The 19,795-nt window shown below is 46.7% G+C and overlaps 1 protein-coding gene across 2 annotated transcripts in view; it reads right to left on the bottom strand.

Annotated features, from left to right (window-relative positions):
* ZFYVE26 (zinc finger FYVE-type containing 26) overlaps positions 1–19,795 on the bottom strand; it is a 657,581-nt gene that overhangs the window by 317,180 nt on the left and 320,606 nt on the right. For both annotated transcript variants that reach the window (XM_078659543.1, XM_078659544.1), the window contains one exon: positions 14,053–14,222. In XM_078659543.1, coding sequence (XP_078515669.1) covers positions 14,053–14,222 — 170 coding nt within the window. The remainder of the gene's footprint in view (positions 1–14,052; positions 14,223–19,795) is intronic.

Below are 19,795 nucleotides of genomic sequence, written 5' to 3'. Positions count from 1 at the left end.
GCGCATGGGCATCGGCTCCATCCCCAGATTGTTTTTCGCCATTGTGGCAGAAGATGGAGTGAAAGTGTAAAGGATGTCCATGCTAATGAATAAATACAATAGTATATCTGCAGCTGCGACAGGCACCGGGGAGGAGGGCGGGCGATATGAATGTTAGCAGCCCTACATGCCAAGAACAGATGCATACTGGTAAGTAGCATATTCAGTTCGAGGCATGTGGGCTGCTAAATTCATATCTTAGCATAGAATACATAGCAGTCCCTCCATCAGCGGCGGTTGCCCGTGCCAGCTGCAGAAACCTGAAAAAGTGTCTTGAGAACAGCCTGTCCCACAGCTGCTTGCTGCTTGGAGTGCACATCAACACAGTAGTGTTTTGTGAAGGTATGTGGTGTGACCCACGTGGCTGCTCTGCAAATATCCTCTAAAGGAATGTTCCCTAGGAAAGCCATGGATGCCCCCAGTTTGCGTGTGGAGTGCGCTCTGGGGGGTATTGTTAAAGTGCGCTTGGCTTTTTGATAACATATCTGGATGCACTTAACAATCCACCTGGCTATCCCTGCTTTGGAAATTGGGTTGCCTTTGTGTTGTGGTGCGAAGGCAACAAAGAGTTGTTTTGTCTTTCTAAAGGGTTGTGTTCTGTCTATGTAGTACATCAACGCCCTCCGTACATCTAAGGTATGGAGCATTCTTTCCGCCACCGTTTGCGGGTTTTGAAAGAATGCTGGTAAGTCAATAGTTTGGTTAAGATGAAACTGTGACACCACCTTAGGAAGGAATTTAGGGTTAGTGCGTAGCACTACCCTATTTGGGTGAATTTGAATGAACGGCTCTTGTATGGTGAGCGCTTGCAGCTCACTGACACGCCTCAGAGACGTAATAGCTATTAGAAAGGCCACTTTCCACGTAAGGAATTGGAGCTCACACGAGTGCAGTGGCTCAAATGGTGGCCCCATCAGTCTGGTGAGAACGACGTTGAGGTTCCACACCGGAGCTGGTGGTGTTCTTGGGGGAATGACTCTCTTCAGACCTTCAAGGAAGGCTTTAATGGCGGGCACTCTGAAGACAGAGAGGTGCTGCCTGTTCTGAAGATAAGCCGCTATGGCTGAGAGATGTATCCTAATGGAAGTGTACGCCAGATTGCACTTGTAGAGATGTAGCAGATAGCAGATGATGTTGGGTATAGATGCATCTAGTGGGTTGATGTCATTGGACGTACAGTAGATGACAAAACGCTTCCACTTAGCAGCATAGCATGCTCTAGTAGTTGGTTTCCTCGCCTCCTTGATGATACTCATGCATTCTGGAGGTAGGTTAAGGTATCCAAACTCTAGGACTTCAGGAGCCAGATCGCCAGGTTGAGCTGTTGTGGATCCGGATGCTGAATGTCTCCATGGTTCTGCGTCAAAAGACTGGGCGTGAGGCGCAGTCTTTGATGCGGCACCACTGAGAGTTCGAGGAACGTGGTGTACCAAGCCTGTCGTGCCCACGTTGGAGCAACCAGGATGAGAGTCATGGAGTGCTGCCTTAGCTTTCTTGCAACCAGCGGTATTAGAGGGGCTGGCGGAAAAGCGTATGCAAATTTGCCTGACCAGTTCATCCATATCGCATTCCCCTGCGACTGTGGGTGAGGGAACCTGGCGGCAAAGAGTCGGCATTTTGCGTTCTCCTTTGTTGCGAACAGGTCTATCTCCGGATGACCCCACTGCTGGAAGTACGGGTGGAGAACAGAAGGGTGTATCTCCCACTCGTGCATCTGATGGCTGTATCTGCTGAGCAGATCCGCCATCTGATTGTCCTTGCCCGGGAGGTGTTCTGCCATGAGGAAAATGTTCCTCTGAATGGCCCACTTCCACATGCTCTGAGCCAGATGAGACAGCTGTGGCGAGTGGGTGCCCCCCTGTTTTTGAATGTAGTACATCGCGGTCATGTTGTCCGTCCGGACTAGCACGACCTTGTTGCTCAGATGTACAATGAAGGACTTGAGCGCCATGAAGATTGCCATCAGTTCCAGATAGTTGATGTGCATCTTCTGTTGCTGCGTCGTCCATAGTCCCTGCACTGTGTAAGTGAGCACATGAGCTCCCCATCCCTGGAGAGATGCGTCCGTCGTCAGGACAATCTGCGGCACGGGCTCGTGGAACAGTCGGCCCTTGCAAAGGTTGTGTGGAGTCCACCAATGCAGAGAGTCGTATGCCCGACTGGTAACCAACACTAGGTCTGTCAATTGCCCACGAGCCTGTGTCCACTGATTCGCTAAGCACTCCTGGAGCGGGCGCATATGTAACCGTGCGTGAGGGACTATGAAGATGCAGGAGGCCATCATGCCTATCAACTGCATGAACACTCTCGCTGGCAGGGAGTGTCTTGGTCGGAATCGTTGGATCAGTGACTGAATGCTGTCGATTCTGACTTGGTTTGGCTGAGCCATGGCTGTCAGGGTGTTGATTGTAGCACCCAGGAACTGCCGGACATGTGCCGGCTGAAGATGCGATTTTGGGTAATTTAGGGAGAAACCCAGATCGTGAAGAAGGTGAATTGTAGTCGACATGTCTGCGGCGCACTGTTGCTCTGACTTGGCTTGTACGAGCCAGTCGTCTAGGTAGGGGTAGACATGGATATTCTGCCTCCTGAGGTGCGCCGCCACTGTCGCTAGACACTTGGTGAACACCCTCGGGGCCGTAGTGACTCCGAAGGGTAGGACTTTGAACTGGTAGTGCCTGCCTTGAATAGTGAACCTGAGGTATTTCCTGTGTGACGGGTGTAGTGGAATGTGGAAATAAGCATCCTTGAGATCTAAGGTCGCTAAGAAGTCTCCCTGGTTTAGCAAGGGAAGAATCTGCTGCAGTGTAAGCATATGGAAATGCTCTGACAGTATGTACAGGTTGAGGGGACGTAGATCGAGAATGGGCCTGAGAGAACCGTCCTTCTTTGGAATAAGGAAGTACAGGGAATATACCCCTGTGCCTTCCTCCCCCACCGGCACGAGCTCGATTGCGCCTTTTTGCAGCATCGCCACCACTTCCTGCTGCAATAAGTGCAAGTGCTCTGCGGACATAGGCCTTTGCCTCGGTGGGATGTTGGGTGGAGTGGATTTCAGCTCTAGGCAATAACCATACTGGACTAGTTGTCGCACCCACCTGTCTGTGGTGATGTTTCTCCAGACGGGCAGGAACTGCTGCAGTCTCCCCCCGACAGGTGTTATGTGGTCGGGGGGCAGTGACAGAAAGTCACTGTTTGCTTGGAGTAGAGGTGCGGGAGCTGTTGTTTCCTCTGCCGCGACCTCTGTTGCTGTTATTCCTATAACCTCCCTTGTTCTGTTTAGTGAACGAGGATTGCGCCCCACCTTTGGAGAACTGGGATTGTTGACCCATCTGTCCTCTGGTGACTCCACGTGCACCTGAGCGACGAAAATTGCTGCCACAAAACTGTTGGGACTGCAGGGCCCCCATAGACTTAGCAGTTTCCGTGTCCTTCTTTATTTTCTCTAGGGTGGTGTCAACATCCGGACCAAACAGACTATCAGGATTGACTGGCTGATTCAGAATTGTTGTTTGAATATCCTGCTTAAACCCTGAGATGCGGAGCCAGGCTTGTCTTCTCAGCATAACGCTAGTGTTGATAGCCCTAGCAGCTGTGTCCGCAGCGTCAAGTGCACACTTGATGGCTGCGTTTGATATTAGCTTACCCTCCTCAATAAGCATTTTGGTGCCTTCTTGGAACTGTGGGGGCAGGTGTTGTATAACCTGTTCTAGGGTGTCGTAGTGCGCCCTATCATAACGCGCCAGGAGCGCCTGTGTATTTGCGATGCGCCAAAAGTTTGCCGCCTGTGCAGCCACTCTTTTGCCTCCTGCCTCAAGCACTTTGGACTCCTTATCCGGGGGAGGAGCTTCACCCGTTGTCTGGGAGTTGGCACGTTTCCTGGCATTGGCAACCACAAGAGAGTCCAGTGGCAATTGTCCCCGGATGTAGACGGGGTCCGCAGGTGCAGGCCTGTACTTCTTTTCAATGCGAGGGTTGACCACTCGCGCCCTCGTAGGCTCCTTAAAAATGTCCCCAGCATGTTTGAGAACACCTTTCAGCATAGGAAGTGTCTTTACTGTCCTTTCAGATATGGCAAAGGTGTCAAAAAGGAAGTCTTCCTCAACCGGGTCGGCATGCATGTCCACATCATGATTGGCCGCCGCCCTTTCAATTAGTGCATGAAATCCTGCTGAGTCCTCAGTCGGGGATGCACGTGCATTAAAGGTCTGCGGGTCTTGGCCCACACCTTGGGTGTTCTGGTCACCAGTGTCGTCGTATGAATCTGGTTGTACATCAGGTTCATCGATAGGGAAATTGTACTGCTCATCCTCATCATATTCCTCACCCACAGAGTGTTCTGGGGAGGGAGTAGGGCTCCGTCTTGGAGGAGGCTGAATCGGTTCCGTGAGGCCTGAGGCGTCAAGGGGCACCCTCTTCTTTTTCAGTGGGATGACGTAGGGGTCCACCGGCTCAGAAGTGATCTTCCGTTTATAGAGTGTCAGCTTGCCGGTGGCAGCATCGATGAAATGCTCTGAATCGTCTTCCGATTCGAGTACACGACGTGGAAGAGGGTCAGGCAGCGAGGAACCCTGTTTCGGAGCCGATTTCGTCGAAAACGCTTTCGGCGCCTCCTTAGGTGGCAAGAGAAAGAGGAGTTTCCCAGAAGGCTTAGCCGGAGCGTCCTTTTGCGGCTGCGGTAATGGCATCGGAGCCGATGGAGCAAAGGCTTTCTCCCTGATTCTCTGCAGTGACTCCGCAATGGGGGACGGTACACTGCCAGTGGGTTTCGTCGCCGACAAGGATGCTTTGAGCTGTCCCTCGGATCCGACGTCCTCTCGGGCCTTGTGCGTTTTGGGCGCGGAAACCGTCTTCGGCACCTCCGAATCTTGAGGCCGGGGCGCAGACTTCTTGTGCGTAGCCTCTTTGGAGCCGACCTTGGCGGGCTTGGACGGCGCCGTAGCCGCTGATCCGTGCCGACCATCTTTCTTGGGGGCCCCTTCTTCGGGCGTCGGTTTCGATTTCGGAGCATCGGAATCGACAGACTTCCTCGGCTTCTGCGGACCGGAGGTCGACGGAGCCGACGGGGTGACGGGCACCGACTTCTTCACAGGCACGGCAGCCATCTTAGGGACACTCGAGTCCTTTGGTTTCAGTTTCGATTTCGGGTCGGCCATTTTAGGTGTTGACGACCCCGATGGTTTCAGTTTCGGTTTCGAAACTGCGTGCCCAGCAAGTGAGTCCGTAGCCGGGCCCGAAGGCGGGGCTGTGGCTTGCGGCAACGGGTCCTGGGTAAGGCCGACAGGCGATCCCGTGTCCCGGTCGGTATCCTCGTAACCTTCGGGGCAGAGCTCGTCCGCTGAGCTATCCGCCGCGGCCCCATAAATTTCATCGTCGTCTCCTACCTCTTCGACGTATTCGAGGACCTGACCCGCGACTCCGTCGTCGTCTCCCGGATCCTCCTCGACCTCCGTCTGTGATGGGGAGATTTGTAGATGGTGACCCTGGACCTCTTCTTCCTGGTCGCCGAAGATGTTCTCCGGATCTGGGGCCGCTTGCCTAGCTTCCAAGCGCACCGCGCGCCGAAGCTTGAGAGTTTTCTTGGAGCGGAACTGTGCACAGGCCTTGCACTTGCCGTCGTCGTGGTCCGGTGAAAGGCACTTGTTACACACGGGGTGTAGATCGATGTGTGGGTACTTGGACCCACAGAGCGGGCAGTATTTAAACGGGCTCCGCTCCATGTCCGTAAAGGCTTGCAGTCGTGTCGCGATGAGAAGGCCTCAAAGTTTAGAAAGCGAAGAAAACTCCGCTTATTCCGGCTCCAAGAGACGGAAGACTCGAGACCGAGCGCAGACAATACCGACGCAAGAAAATCGAGGCCTTTTGGCCGCTAAAAGATAGATTTACTTGGTTCCGACAGTAAGACGTCGAGACCACATCCGAACCCAATGGCGGAAAAAAACAATCTGGGGATGGAGCCGATGCCCATGCGCACTGTAGTCCAGGGGAGGAGCCACCTATCTCAGGATACTTCGAAGACTCTTCCAGGACAACAATGTGCAATCATCCGAGCCCAACACTAGGCGGCGATCTAATGCTAAGATATGAATTTAGCAGCCCACATGCCTCGAACACTGACAACAGAAAACCCGGTCAAGAAATAAACTGTCCCTTGTTTTGGCTTACTTTGCACTCTAAAAAGACTTCTGGGATGGCTACCAGACTCAACACAGAGTGGTGGTACAAGGCCTGGTAGTTTCCGGATTTGGCTACGACAATTCCTTAGATCTTGGAAGCTCAAAGTCAGTCCTGAAAAGATTGCAGGTCATACAAAACGCTGCAGCACACATCCTCCTAAAAATACCCAAACACCAATCAGCAAGGACAGCACTGGTGACTCTGCATGGCTTCCAGCGGATAAAAGAATTAATTTGAAGACTCTATGCCAGTGAGATCCTAATGTTCCACTAATCAGTTGTAATTACTGTCCCCAAAGTTAAGAGAGCCGGAGGTTGCTCTTTTGCTTATATTGCCCCAAAGCTTTGGAACTCTATCCCGCCACAAATGAGACAAAATGCAATCAGAATTTAAATTTAGGAAACTGTAAGGAAGAATTAGACAAATGACATCAGAATTGAAATTTGGGAAACTTAAATATGAGACAAGTAGGTTCCGCATGTCAGTTGCCCTGTGGCTAGTCAGCACTGTGAGGCCTATCTGGACAGCCATGCGCTTTATAAGACTAGAAGAATAGAAAATAATAGAAGAATGTGGCAAACCTGCAACAGCCAGTCGTCGAGGTGGGGAAGACTGGTACCACAACCTCCAAAGATGCACTGTGACCACCCCCATCTCTTTCGTGAAGACCCGAGGAGCTGAAGTAAGGCCAACGGAGACTACATAAAACTGAAAATGCTCATGACCCTTCTTAAACTGCAGGTGGCGCATATGGGACCGCAGGACGGGTATGAGAAAATAAGCATTCTACATGTCAAGCACTACCATCCAGTCTCCCATATCCTGTACAGACAGAACTTGGGCCAACATGAGCATTTTTAATGTGTCCTTCTTCAGGAAGAAATTGAGAGAGCGAAGATCTAAGATACGATGAAAGCTTCTGTCCTTCTTCAGCACCAGGAAATAACAGGAGTAAAAAACAGTTCCTACTTCTGATGACTTGATCTTTTTCTATGGCTCCTTTGTGCAGAAGAACCTGGATTTATTTTTGCAGAATAGACAAATGGTCCTCCAAAAACTGCTCTGAGGTAGGTGGGATATGCTGCAGGTTTAACAGGTACGGCATAATGTAACCTTGTTGAATGATATGGAGCACCCAATGTAGGAAGATGGCTCTGTATATACTATACCAAAGTAAGGTATGGTGTGCAGAGAGTCCAGTGGAACCCCCAAGGTAGGCAGAGGTAAAAGCAGATAATACTTTACTCTCTATTTGTGGTAGTGGGAGCAGTACGGCTTAATCAGAGGGCAGTGTTGAGCATTTATTGTACACATTCAGGCAAGCATTTATGTCACACGCCCAAAGACTGAACTCAGACCAATTTGTTTGCATAAAAATATTATTTTGTTATTTTATTTCTAGAACCAAGCTAGACCTGGTGCAGGTAAGTGAAATAATACTTTTGCAGGTATAATGCAGTTCAATACAATTGGAAAGCAGTTGGATGCAATTGGTTTTATTACAGGTAAGTCAACAGTCAAAATTACTTTACAGTTAATTTTGAGATTACTTTGTACGTTACTTTTTGGATTACCTTTTAAGTTACTTTTTCTATTCAGTGTGATATGCCTAGATAGCACACAGGGACATTTCCTAGAGAAAAGGTAAGTAATTCAGTTTTTATACATTTGAAGTTTTTTAAGGTTTCATACAAACCAACTCCACACTTGGAAGCATTTTCACAGACAAAACAGCCAATGCAATCCTAGGGGAGGAATTATTGGTTTACAGGAAAGTACTTGGTTGTGGGAGTTGCGTTTCTGAGGTTAGAAGCAGGGTTTCCCCCGGGCCAAGGATGCACTCTCAAAGCACCCTCAGCAGCTCTAGGGTGGCTGGGTGCAGAGTGCTGAGGCCCAATGTTATCCAATGGGGGATAGAGGGCCTCCGGTTGGTGGCTCCTCACGAGCAAGCCACAAGGTTGTGGGAGCAAAGCTCCTGGCGTTTGGCTCAGGGAGAAGGGGGGTCGATTTAGCACACAAGGTGCACCCACAGTGGCACAGGGGCAGCTGGGTGCAGGGTGCTGTTTTGGCATTGGGTGCCCTGTTGATTTCAATAGGGATTCTCCGGTTGCAACAAACATTGCAGGCTCGGGAATTAAGATCTTCTGGAGGCGACCACCAATTGGAGACGTAAGTTGGGATGCCTGGGGATGCCGGGACACTGTCAGTTGGGCCACCCAAGGCAAAGGGACGTCAGGTGCCTGTGTGTATTTTGGCGTTGGGTTTTTCTCACCAGCTCTGGTCTACGGTCGAGGGGATCCTCCAGAAAGGGGCTGCAGGCGTCGGGTGGATACTTTGGGCAGGTCAGGGATCACCAGATCCCAGGTCAGGATCGCTGGGGAGACCTCCTCATGGTGTTGGGTCACTCAAAGTCAGCTGTGGGCGTCAGGTGCAGACCCACAGATTTGTCCGGAGCCAGAATCTGTATGTGTGCAAATCCGGTGCTCACGGGGGACAAAGTCAGGTTTGGTAAGGTAGAGCAGGTCCTTCGGGTTCGTAATGACAAACATCCAGCACCATATACTCTTTATGGCATTACTGCACTTACAATGTCGAAGAATTGACTTAGACATTGTAGGGGTCCAGGGCTCATGCACCTGTACCCTCCCCACTGGTATAGTGTGCACAGCTAGAGGGGTGGCTTACCTATGCCAGGGCAGTGGGTTGTAGGCATGGCACACAGCGATGTGTCTCATGTGGACTCTTCACTTTGTTCTGCGCCAAAACACGCAGCCTGCAATCGCAGTGTGTGTGTGTGTGTGTAAAGGTACAGAGCCTCTAAGGGTGGCACAATCAGTGCTGCATCCCTTAGAGGCGTTCCTTGGTGACAGTTAAATAAATAAATAAATGTCGTATACTTGTAAAGCGCACAGCTGCCCCAGCAAAGGGGCGTCCCGGCGCTGTATACCGCTGGGGAACCCGTCCTGGCTTTCCCTGTGGGATGGTCCCTACTGGGATCCCCAAGGTGGAACCAGGCATCCCTGGCGTTGATGGGGCCGTTGTGGAGATTAGGCAAGCTAATGCCCAGAGTTGCCGAGTGGGACCCCAGGTTAGAGTAGGCACCGAGGCGAGAATTGTCGAGTCTGCTGACCCTGGTCCACGACCCTGCCGCGTCGGGAATTGAACCCTGGTCCCGGGCCGACTTCTGCTCCCGGGTCTGCCGCCTCTAACCAGTGAGCCGCACCACTCCACAGGACAGTGCCCTTGGTACCTATGGTACCTTTTACAAGGGACTTATATGTGGCCAGAGAGTTGCCAATTGGGTTTTGCATCAGTACAGCTTAGGGAAATAATATAGGCTGTGGGTACCTGGTTGGCAGGAACCAAGGGCACACACAGTCAAAGTACATCAACATTAGGCAAAAAGTGAGGGGCAACCATGCAAAAAGGGGCACTTTCCTACACCCACTGGTCGAATGTGATAGACTGTCAACCTTGGAGGTAATAACTTATTTTGTCTCCTACAGGGTGGTCATGCACTGCTAAAAGAAAACTGAAGCGGTGTGGCAGCTGAAGTTGGCGCACTGGGAGAATGAACAGTACGTTGCCCATGTTGGCCTTTACTAAGTTGGCTAAATACCTAACCTCATCCTCAAAAGGCCTGAGTGTCTGTTGCTGGAGTGGAGAGTCTTGGCATTGTCTTTGAGCTGAACCCCTTCAAAGCCTTGAAAGAGGCAAAATTGCTTAGGATACTGCCACACGGGCAAGGAAACGCCTAGGGAGCGCCCTTTGGCCCTGCTTTTCTTTAACTTCTCCAGTGAAGAGTCCGCCTTATCTCTGAAGAGATGGGTGCCGCCAAATGGCACATGTTGGACGCTGGCTCTTTAAGTAATACATCAATAATCTGATAGATAGTGTAAAGAGACCAGGGGTTCCCTTATCAGTAGACAGGGCTTGCTATGCAATCCCAAAGTGATCTGTTAGGGGGTAGTGTGGTCGAGCAGGCTTAGAGCCAGGGGAATGTAATTCCTTTGTAAATACACCCAATGGTCAATAAATGTGAACACGCCTAAAAAATAAGATCCACACCCATTTATAAAAAAAGCAAGTATCTTTATATATTTTTAGACATCAGAGAAAAATAGTCCGGTAAGAACATTTTCAAATATAAATTCTTTTCACTTTAAAAAGTGGACACTGAAATTTCTGAGTTTGGTAATGTTATCCTATGGAAGGAAGAACAAGGTCTGCAAACAGGTACAGTACATCGTCTTACAGGACCAATCTCCAGGAATTAAGGTGAGTTGTAGGCAAGGCCCAAAGCAGCAACAACAGTACACCACCAGCAGCACGAGTGGGACGGGTGCTGGGTGCAAATCAGCATCGGGAGCCCAATGTGTTTCAAAGGGGATCAGTCATTGTAAAAAGAGGCTCTGGCTAGGAAGCCAGTTGGGCTGAACCAGACAGAGGACTCAGGCCTTGCGCTACTTGGAGACGCCTTTGGTCCTGGTTCTCTACGCCTAGGGGCAACAAGTGGAGAGGTGTCATAGGTGTTGGGTTTTTCTTACCGGAGCAGTTGCCGTTGAGGGGGCCTGCGTGCAAAGACTGGGGAGTCCAAGAGGGGTGAAACCACGATGGACTCAGGCTCTGAAGGGCTGAAGAACTTTCCTGGCACCATTGGCCCACTTCAGATAGGGCCAGTGGTGACGAGTGCAGTGGCTGCTTTAGGTGTCGTTCTGGCGGTTCTAGAGGTCTTGGAGTCTCTTTTTTGGAGTTTCTTCTTGAACAGGTCCGCTGTTCATGGGAGGCCTTGTGTTTGTCGAAGATAAGCAGTTTTCCCAAGTTTCTGGAGTCACCGCTGCAGTACGAGTCGACTTTGGTGCAGTTTTTGATGAGGACTGCAGGCAGGCCGGCGGGTTGGGGCCAATTTAGGTGCTCTCTTCAGTCATCTTCTGCTTTTGCAGCCCTTTGGTGTCCGCTCTCTTCTTAGGTCATCAGGATCTGCTTCTTTAGTGCCAGGGACTCCCTAAATAGTAAATGTAGGAGTGTTAGGGGAGTGTAGGGTAGGAGCCAATGGGCTACTGACCTTTGGGGTCACTTCGCCGCTATACGACCGCATCCTGTGGGAAGTGGGCATAAACCTGCCCCAGAATTCCTAGGTATGCCATCACAAAGATGGCTACCTTTGGGAAATTGTGTCCACCTCACTGTAGCACAAATTAAGGATGGTACTAGCCTGGGGGTGGCACAGCTACCTGACTAGATACTGCATCGCCTATCCAGGTGCCAAAGGGGCTCTGGATAGGGGTGTGGCAACCTCTATTGTGAGGGGGACTAGATTTGCATTCCAAAGGCGGCTGCTCCTTTGAAGCTCACCAGCCCCTGGAGGATAATCAGCAGGCCATCTTGGCTCGAGTGGCATGCTGTCAGAATACAGTTAGCAAGCCCGCCAGAGGCTGATAGGTTTTCAGGAGGCACCTCTAAGATACCCCCTGAGTGCATGTTTTGATCATTCAAACACTGGCACCAGTGTTGGTTTATCAAGACGAAATGTTTGATAACAAACATCCCTCATGGCACAATTCGTGATGCAGCCCTTAGGGACTTGGGGTACCATTTACTAGGGGCTTACAGCGGGTGCTAAATGTTCACAGTTTTGGGAAAGAGCTCTGGCCAGTACACTCCCACTCAAAATTACATAATGTACCAGTCAAAAAGTGGGGGCCACCATGTGAAAGAGGGGCATTTCCCTACAGCATGTCTATTGACAATGTATGGATTTCTACCAAAGAAAGCCTGTGGACCTCATTCACTCATGGCACCAAAGCACCACTCTGGTACCATCTTCCCTGCCTAAACAGTCAGTAGTGTCCAGTCCTGAACAAATCACATTCTTTGCTGCATCCTGTCCATTTTGAATGATCTGATCTAAATGTGTGTGAAACTCTTTCGGAAATGTCGACAAGCTCTCACTGACTATATCCCATAGAACATATAAATATCTGCCTAGAAGGTAGCTAGCACTGACTAAGTGCAGAGCAAAGCTAGCAGAAGAAAATACTTGTTTCAGAATGCCTCCAAATATTTTAATTATCTACCAAGAAGAGTTCTAGAAAAGGAGTTGGGATTTACTCTGCTTGTAGAAGCTTGGGCAACCAGACTTCCTGCTGTAGGATGCTGGGTAAGGAAGGCAGGGTCTCCTGGGGTAGGCCTATGTCATGTGGGCACCACCCTATTTACTGGCAAGAGCAAAGTTTGGCCCAGGTGCCCATTAATGTGTCAGAGAGTGCTTCACTAAAGAAGAAGAAGCTGCTCACTAGATGCAGAACCTCTGTCAGCACATTTGTATTGAAATCAATGGAAGGAAGCTGTGGTCCAAAACTTTGCCCATACGCCAGCAAAAGAAGTTTATTCCTCCGTTGGAAGGTCAGGGGGAACCCAATCCACTGTTAGTGGAGGTATCCAGACCACTAGCGGCTTGCAAATCCATGTACAAGTTTATGTATTCATGATATTGGGCATCATTCCCATCATCTCCGTTCCCATCTCAGAGATTATACTGACTTTAGTTTGAGTCTGAGCAAAAGAGTTTGTAAAGGGCTTGTGGGTTATGTCCCAGTAGTTAAAGTGTTACAACTGAGTCAAAATCAAGCTGTACCAGTTATAGCATATGACGTGACTTCAATTGCAATAAAGTCAAATTTATTTCTGAGTAAGACAAGTATATGGTGGAGCAGTAACTGCGTTTTATCAGATTACTGGGACTTAGACACGAAGAGGTATACTAGGCCTCCCCTCGAATAAGAAACAGAAGGATCCAAAAGTAGAATGGCATCACTTTTCACCAAATCTTTTCCACCTGGGTATCTTTATGGTGTAAAAGTATGAAGTCCAATCACCAGAAGAATTATATCTAGTTTCTCATGAAATGAAACATCCATGAATGAGCATGATTTGAAGGTGTGTGTTATTCCTGAAAAAATGTTCTGTTACCATCATAAACAAGTTTCCCTCCTACACAAGCCTTGGAGATAGGCAAAAATGACATAAGTAAAATTACCAGAATATGTAAAAAAAAAAAACTGATTTGCTAAGACAGAAAAAGCCATCTGGAAATACGAACTAGCAGATACTACTTTTCAGCAATACAAAATACATTACTGTGGTACAGTGGTACATACTGCAGGCCACATTGCGAACAAAATTAACTATTGTGATGTGCTTAGGCATTTACACTAGAGAGGAGAAAATCTGTCTGATAACACAGCTGAAGGATAAAGTTTTTGGATGAATGTTTTCCCAAACGTTTGGTCAGGGAAAGAATTGGACAAAGGTTCATCGATGTGCTTTTGGAAAACAATGTAGAACGCACTTCTTTGAACAAAACAACAATCTGCTTCAGACAGCAGTGTTTCGCTTCTCATCTCCCACTTTAACACTTTACAAGGCGTAGCAGTGGGCAATGATGCAGTCTGACCAACTCAGTATTACTAGGGTCCCTCTTACAGTATTCCTGAAGGGCGCCAGAGTAACCCACAAACACCCTGCATGTAAAAGGGTGCAGTGCCAAAGGCTATTATTAAGAGTTGCTGTCAAGCTTGACACAAGCATTCTCTTTTATTCCAATATATGTTGTTTTTGCCAAAGTAAAAACACCCCTTATTCTGCCAACATACCATTTCATTTACATTCCTCTTAACATCAACCCAAATAAGCCTCTATATTAAAAGTAGTAAGTGATTCTTTAGTTTTCAACATCTGTGCAGAAAGATGGAGGCATTTTGTGAAGCAAGAGGAAATATTGTTTGACAGCACAAACTTGAAGTAAGATATTAAAGTGCAGGAAGAGCTTCTTACCATGGTGAATTGCTCATTTTTGCAAACCATGCAGGTGGTTTCCTTTTCGTCTGGGATCCAGTGCCTCTTTGCAGGTGGTCTCTCAGGTGGAACAAAGTCCGGAGACGATTTGCTCCTTCTCCTAGGGCCCTTTTCCCTTGGGGGAGGTGGTGTCTGCAAACGTGTGCTAGCTGTAAAACAGGAGCCAGTGAGGAGTCTGCTTCAAATTTCCACCCAGCGGGCCAGAATACAGAGCAACATCATCAAGGCCAAAGCCTCTTTACACTCACCTCCTACAGGCATGCATAAAGTTTGTGGGAGATTTTCCTTTTATCCTTTAAATTTTCATTATGATTTATATGGTATATCTATAAACCTCAAAACATTCAACTTGTGTGGAAAACCAACTACCACAGCCAACCCTGTGGAACTAATACCAACGAAAAAGGAAAACAATTTAAATCAAAGATCTTGCATTACAAAGCTACTCTCCAAGTCAAAGCAAACAATGTCTTCAACTGTTGACTTAAAAGTGGTCTGAAGTGTTTGGTTTTCACTGGGACAAAGACAGCTTTACTATACCGCGGTAGATTTACATGTCCATAAAGATGGTGGTTGTCCACTAGTTTCCTGGAGCCAATACCAATACTAACAATTAATTTTCATAAGATTGGGTTTAAAAAACAAAAGAGTTTCAAAGAATATCCTATTACTTTCATTTGTATCTCTGACATGTAGGAAATACCATCACTACTGAGAATGTTGGTAACATTTTATGTTGCCCTCTGATGAAGAAATGGCCTTCATGTTAGAAAGTCATGTAGATTGTTTTAGGTCTATAGGGCTGAATCTATAGAGTTGCACAACATTTAAGCTCTGTCTCGCTCAAATCAAGATTAGCAATACCTTATGAAACACCATCAGATGCAATAGATCAAGTGTCAGTTGTGCAGGTTCTTCTGCAAAATGTCTATTTCAGCAGATCCTTTCCCAATATTTCGAGATTATATAGTTTGTATTTTTAGCCAGCATCTTTTCAAATTCTTATTTCACACTCATCATTCAACTGATAAACATTGATGGTGAATGCAGTTAAAAATGTAGCACTAGTAACACTGGCGAATTCTTTGATGACCACATGTACCACTGGGCAATGGAAACTGGAATATATAGTCCCTCACGTCATTATAATTTGCTGTCTGGTTCCTGTGAATGTGCAAAATATAGATGTAAAGAAGAATGGATTATTACTAATGAATTTAGGTTTAAAGATCTAATGTAGGCTTATAGCCAAAGTCTTTTAAAACATATTACAATAGTTTCCTTTCGGGATCAAATCTGTTGAGTCATGTTGTGCGCTGCGCATCATACTAATTGGAAAATAATTTTGAGATATGAGGGGAGCTCTTCCCTTCTGCCCTAAAATTGTTTTTTTTTTTTTAATACTTTTGGTCCTCTCACCTGAATGATTTTCTTTAACACAGCAATGGATGAACCATTTAGGTCCACCACACTTAAGAAGGCAATGTAGTAGAAATAAATGGTTCGTCAATGGCATTCCAGTTGTTAACTCCTCACTGTCCTTTCTTCAGGGAAACATAGGATGTCCTGAGGTTCTGACTTTACCTGTCGTTTGCAATACTGTTTTATTTATTTGAATACGACTTCGCTTACAGCAGCACTTTTTATTTTTTTGTAGCTAATAGAAAGCACAGAAGTGGAAATTGAACTTAAGATTCAGGAGATAGTTGTCTCTTGTAGAAAGTTGCTCTACACAATTTGTTCAACAATGTGGACTTACGTACGCCGACTATCCCTCTTGGGGTTTAGGCCATCTCTGCCTTGGGCATTTCTTTCAATCTACACTACACTACAGGTGTAAACCATCTCCTTCCAGTCAGCCTTGTGGGCCTTGGTGTATGGCGTGTCTTGGCCTTCCTCTTTTCCCTTTGCCTTGAGGGCACCAGGTAAGGACTTGCCTGGTCCTGTTTGATGTAGGCTTACTGAGGGTTTCACCTATCGAGCCCTTCATTGAGTTGCAAAGTCTGCTGCCATAGGTCGTTGTTGCTGATGGTGTTTGTCCAACGGATTTGGAGGTTTCCTCAGACAGGAGTTGATAAAGGTCTGGACTGTGTTGGTGAGGGTCACTGTTGTTCTCCAAGTTTCTGCTCCATTCAGAAGGATTGATTTTACATTGATGTTAAAAACCCTGCTCTTGGTTTGCAGCGTTAACTCCTTGGAGTTCCAGATCTTCTTTAGCTGATTCTTGCCTTGATGTCAGCGTCTGCGATGCTCTGCTGGTCTATGACACTGCCCAGGTAATTGTAGGCCTCAGCCTCTTCCAGTGCATCGCCTGAAAAAATAACTACAGTTGTACAGGACACATCAGTCTTCAGGATCTTGTTTTTCACCTGTGGATGTTAAGGCCAAGCTGTGCTGATGTGTCTGCCGCACGGTCTGTCTTTTCTTGCATCTGCAGATGGGTATGGGAGAGTAGGGCCAGATCATCTGCAAAGTCCAGGTCGTCGTGCAGCGTCCAGAGTGTCCACTGGATCCTATTTTGCTCCTTATGTCTTCATTATCCAGTCTATGGACAGGGGGAAGAGAAAAGGCAAGAGCACACAACTCTGGTGCCTGGTTCTCAATTGGAATGCTTCTGTGAGTACCACTGAGTTGGGTAATAATAAACATCTGTTATTCAGCGCCAGGACAACTTTGGGTAATCGTGCGCTTTACAAATGCACATGTTATGTTTTGTTAAGTTGTCCTCCATGGAACTATCTTGCAGGTTATTCTTTCCTAAGAGTTCCTGATGATTCTTACAAGTTTATAAGGCACATCATCGTGGGGGAGGAGTTTTCAAAGGGTCTCTCAGTCCATATTGTTGAATGTCTTCTCATAGTCGCAGTTGACAGACGGGGAAGTTCCATTCCATTAACTGCTCAATGATGATGCACAGTGTTGCAATCTGGTCTGTGCAGGACCTATCTTTGCGAAAGCCAGCTTACTAGTCTCTTAAATGAGCGTCGACTTGTTCCTTCATGCTATTCAGGATGACATTAATGAACATTTTGCCTGGGGTTGATAGAAGAGTTACCCCTCTGCAGTTTGTACATTTACACAGGTCATCTTTCTTAGGGATTGTGATTGGATATCTCTCCGACCAGTCTAATGGCACCTTTTCCTCTTCCCAGATCTTTCCAAGCATGGGGTAGAGAATCTCGACTGATGTTTTTTGCAGAAGCACTGAAGGCAGACATTGAATGTTGAAAGATCCTGCTTTCTTTCCAATCCTCAGATGTTTGATGGCTTGCCATAATTCTACCTTGGGTGGTCTGCTGCAGGTAATGGGCAGGTTTCTGTCAGCTGTCTGTATGTGTGGGGGAGACTGCGGCATGTCTGGTTCAGCAGTTCCTCAAAGTGCTCCACCCATCTTTGTTGTTGGCCTTCATTACCCATGATTGGCTTCCCAGCTTTCTCTTTAACAGGTCTTTCTGGCTAGCTCCACAAAGATGGGGAGCCTTATGAATACACTTAGGACCTGGATACAGCTTAAGGGTGAATTACTTTCAAGCCAGGCTGACATTTTTTGAAGATCAGGACCCTTGTCTCAGCATTGTCATCAACCTCAAGCATGTGCATTTATTTCTACATACGCTCCTGAGCACGCAGGGGGTGCAAGGGTGCTAAGCACAGTTTTATTTTCCTTCAGATTGTTAAAATGGTATTAACTGCAAAGGCTGGCCTCTATTACGCCTTTCCACAATGGTAACATGATGAACTAGATTTATATATCAATTGTATGGTTATTCTAGCAGGTGTTAAGCAGCACAACAATTGACGTCAATGACATGGTTTGTTAATATTGCTTCATCTCTATGAAACATCTTTTAGGGTTTCTGGCATAATTGCAAGGCCCTCAAAATCTCCAACAGTGCACATCATAACCTGGTTTAACCCAGACAGTTAACAACTGGAACTTCAAATATCTGAAGGACACCACTGACTGAACACAGACCTGTTTCTATCCTGGCCATATAGGGACCTGGCAAGAAAGGGCTCAAAATCCAATTCAGAGTTTTTCAGTTGGTATAATCAATGTACCATCTTTATAATGATCCAAAGAGAGATCACACAGCACAGATGGAGAGAAAGTAAGCTTTTTTTTGTAGTTACAGCCCTTGTTTGAAGAACATTGCGTTCCCCATTCTTATGGAAGTTTTGTGGCATTCCCTAAGCCATCTTGCAAAAAAATCCTCTAAATCAACTGAGTAATAAAAGGGACTCACCAGCTGATTACAGAAAACGTTCTGCAGCTGATCACTTGGTGGTGGTGCTTAATTTGAGCGCATGAGGCAGCACTCATATTTGGGGACAGACCTTATTTCCCTTCAAGTACCTTTGATTAACAGTAAAAGAGAGATAATACACAAAGCAGAGATAGAAGGAAGAAGAAAAAGACAGAAAAACAGTGACACAGGGAGAAAGCAGGGATGAAAAATAACATGCAAGAGTGAGATAAAGAGACAGGGAGTGCCTGTTGGTGAATCAAGAGGAATGAGATGGAATCAAAATTACAGAGCTTTGGAATACGGCACCCCAACCTTTGATAGTGCTGCCAACATGCTTTGGAGCACAACTTTGGACCCCATCACATGTTCTTTTACAAATTAAGCACCGCTTGGAGGGCTTCTAGTTGAGGTATTCCATCTCAGGACTATCGACAAAAGCATCACTTGCACTGTAGTCGTCCTAGGCTTCAGGAACTGAAATGAAAAGCACTACAGATCCCTTTAAAGCAAGTGTAGTCCATAATTTAATTTTACCTTAATAAATAACAGAATGAGGCACTGATTATATATTATTAAATGCTCTAAAAGGTGGACACAATCCACTCTTATGTTAGTTTCTGGAACATCATTCTTTTGCAAGACAAGAAGATCTTCCAAAACTGAAGTATTTCCAACTGTGGGATAGGTATGATTAAGGTTTACAATTAATTCTGAAAGAGGTTGATACATTCCAGACAGCATGGCCAAGTAATCACATTGAGCTCCTAGACTTGTATGTAAAAGTCAGAAGTTAAATCACTGCATTGAGAAGTGTTTCTGACTCCAGAAGATGTTAAAATACTTAATATTCCCAAGTCAAAATCTAGCATTTAACCAGTGAAGTATCTTGGATATATGGATAATTTCCAGCTAGGTATGGTGTCGTTTCTTGGGGCTAAATGATCTAAGATGATCTATATGAAACAAACAACTACGAGTCTACATTTTGTTCACTGCAGAAAACAAATTAGCAAGAGTTTCTTTACTATTGTTGGCCAGAAGAACCAAATGGGTTATGTAATTGCTAATGTGAGTTTGATTTAAATTCTTCTGGAGCAAAAATAACTTCCAAAGGATGCAGACTATCCACAGAGTTGTTACTTGGGCAAGGGACTCCATATTTAAGACATTATGCCATAGGACCTTCAGCCACAACATTTCATTAGTGAGATGTATGGTTTAAAAGAGCATAATACCTGTATCCAGTCCTGACAACTAATGCAGAACAATCCCAGCAAGAGTGAAGGCATCGTTATATGAATTATACATTGAGGCAAGAACGGATCTACACTTGAATTATGATATTTATTTGAACTATACTGATTGCTGCTATCAAGCCGTGATAAGGTTATTTTTATGACTGATTGCAGTTTGTTGTACTTGATATTTTGTTTATCACAGCCTCAGATACTAAATAGGTTTGAGATGTAGCT

Source organism: Lissotriton helveticus, chromosome 9 (assembly GCF_964261635.1).
Source record: "Lissotriton helveticus chromosome 9, aLisHel1.1, whole genome shotgun sequence".
Classification (NCBI taxonomy): Eukaryota; Metazoa; Chordata; class Amphibia; order Caudata; family Salamandridae; genus Lissotriton; species Lissotriton helveticus.
This window is presented reverse-complemented; position numbering and strand designations above follow the sequence as displayed.